Source organism: Morone saxatilis, unplaced genomic scaffold (genome assembly GCF_004916995.1).
Source record: "Morone saxatilis isolate NCDOM2014 unplaced genomic scaffold, NCSU_SB_2.0 Contig12, whole genome shotgun sequence".
NCBI lineage: Eukaryota > Metazoa > Chordata > Actinopteri > Moronidae > Morone > Morone saxatilis.
The window spans coordinates 128,056-130,204 of NW_023339674.1; the positions used below are offsets into that span (position 1 = coordinate 128,056).

The 2,149-nt window shown below is 41.3% G+C and overlaps 1 protein-coding gene across 1 annotated transcript in view; it reads left to right on the forward strand.

Moving 5' to 3' along the window:
• LOC118321933 (vascular cell adhesion protein 1-like) overlaps positions 1-429 on the forward strand; it is a gene marked incomplete at its 3' end in the record, with an annotated part of 3,516 nt that extends 3,087 nt beyond the window's left edge. Inside the window, 1 exon segment of the mRNA XM_035653496.1 lies at positions 160-429. Coding sequence (XP_035509389.1) covers positions 160-429 — 270 coding nt within the window.
• Positions 430-2,149: the final 1,720 nt, after the last annotated feature.

A 2,149-nucleotide genomic window follows, 5' to 3' on the forward strand; every position in this document is an offset into this window, starting at 1 on the left:
TTTTACACTGTAAATATATTTAATTAAACATTAAAAAGACAAAAAGAATTATATGTAAAAATAAAGCTAAAAACTGTATTTTTGGCTGCTGAAATAGTTTTTTTTTTAATTTTTAACCTCAGAACTAGGTTTTATTAATCCAGTCCTGGTCTGTTTCAGATCCTCCGAGGAGAACCTCCCTCTCAGTGAGTCCAGGTGAGGAGGTGGTGGAGGGTCAGCAGGTGACAGTTACCTGCCGCTCAGACGGAGCTCCGCCCCCCACGCTGGTGCTGAGGAGAGAGGGGGTGGAGCTTCAGAGGACTGACCCCGCCTCCTCCACGCTCTCCTTCAGCCTCTCCTCCGCCCTGCTGGAAGACTCCGCCCACTACCAGTGTGAAGCCTCCAACCAGTACGGATCCCAACTGGTCACCAGCTCCCTCACTGTCACTGGTGCTGCTCTCATTTTATATTAATAATGATAGTAAACTTTATTTATTATATATTATTATTTATTATATTTATATGGAACTTTCATAAAGAATCAGCTCAAACGGCTTCATAACAGTAAAGAGGAAGTAAAATAAACAGTTCCAGAGATATGGTGTGCTTTCATTAATGGCCACAAGGTGGAGCTATTGCTGCCATGCTGTGTAAAGACAACAGAAATGTATGTACACTAGCACTGTAGCGGCCCCTGGTGGTAGAACTGTATCAAATACTCTTTTACAAACACGTACTGATGTGGCTGCGATCCAGTTCCTCGTTAATCAAATTACAGCTGCGGTAACTAATTACAGACCGACGGCGAGCGATCTTATCTATACACACTGCGTGCTGAGTTTGGTGAAGATTAGATTAAATCTGTGGCAAAAGAAGCAAAAATCCAAAATGTAGGAAAATATTTAAAGGTGGAAGTGGGCGTGGCCTATCTCTTCCATCAAAAACAGACCTTCTGGTGGAATTTAGTTTGTATCGAGTATCATCCAGAGCGGGGGCCATCAGCCCGACGCCATCAGCCCAGACGCCATCAGCCCCGGTGACTGCGGCAAAGCTGGAAACCTCAAAATCAGTCAGCGCTGCTCTTTAAGCTCATTGCTGTAAACGCTGTAAAAAAAACAGATCTTTTAGCAGCTGGACAGAAAGAGACTAAAATGAGTACCTGAGACTTTAACAGTTGGCGTTTATATAAAAGACGAGAACTGCGGTTCCCAGGATGAAGCCTTGCAGAACGCCATGTGTTTGTTCTTTGTGATGAGAAACTGGAGATTTCAGTTCTTGTTTTAGTTCAGTTTCTGACGGCTGTTATCTGAGAGCTCAACCTCCTTCACACGATGCTGAGTGCTTCCTGGACAGAAATAAACTCTGACTCCACTGCTCAGTAATGTGTCCGACACTCAGAGCCTCATTCAGACCGGCTCGGATATTCACTGATCAATATTCAGCCTAGGTGAGTTAATGTGGTGCACACCTGAGAGCCATAGTTTTATACGTGCTGAAAACTGACCTCAAGACTTTGGGACAGTGAAACACATCAAAACTTATAAAAATGTATAAATTCCTGCTTTTATGGGCCCAATGTTAAACTGATGATGCATTTAAAGAGGAAGTGAACCCAGAACAACAACCTGCAGAAGGTCAACAGGTCCTACAGAGCACTGACTCCCACAGAGGAGGTTTTATCTGTTCCTATCTCATTGATCTCATTGATCACATTAATCACATTAATCACATTGATCACATGGAACTGTAGTGATGTCTGATGTTCGTGTGCAGTCGTCTGAGCTCCACTTTACTGTTATCTGCTTTTTATTATTATTATGACTAAACTCCCTTCCAGTAAATGTGACTTAATAATCCTCCTACACTCTGCATCAGTGATCATTCCACTTTGTGTCAATGTTTCATTAACATGAAGCTCAAAACATAACTTGATTCATTAATCAATCAACATAAACTATTTTTATAATTATTTAAACATTTCAGTAAAACCTTCTGTGCCTTCAGCTTAACTTATTACAGTTTGGTATTAATTTAGTTTTTATTTTCAGTTCCTTTTAATTTCAGTCAGTTTCCAGAGTGAACACACTCATACAGTACAAACATACATACTGTCTCAGTTAACAAATTAATCAATGGCTCCTTGTGATTGGTCGCTGTACGGTGTGGGTCT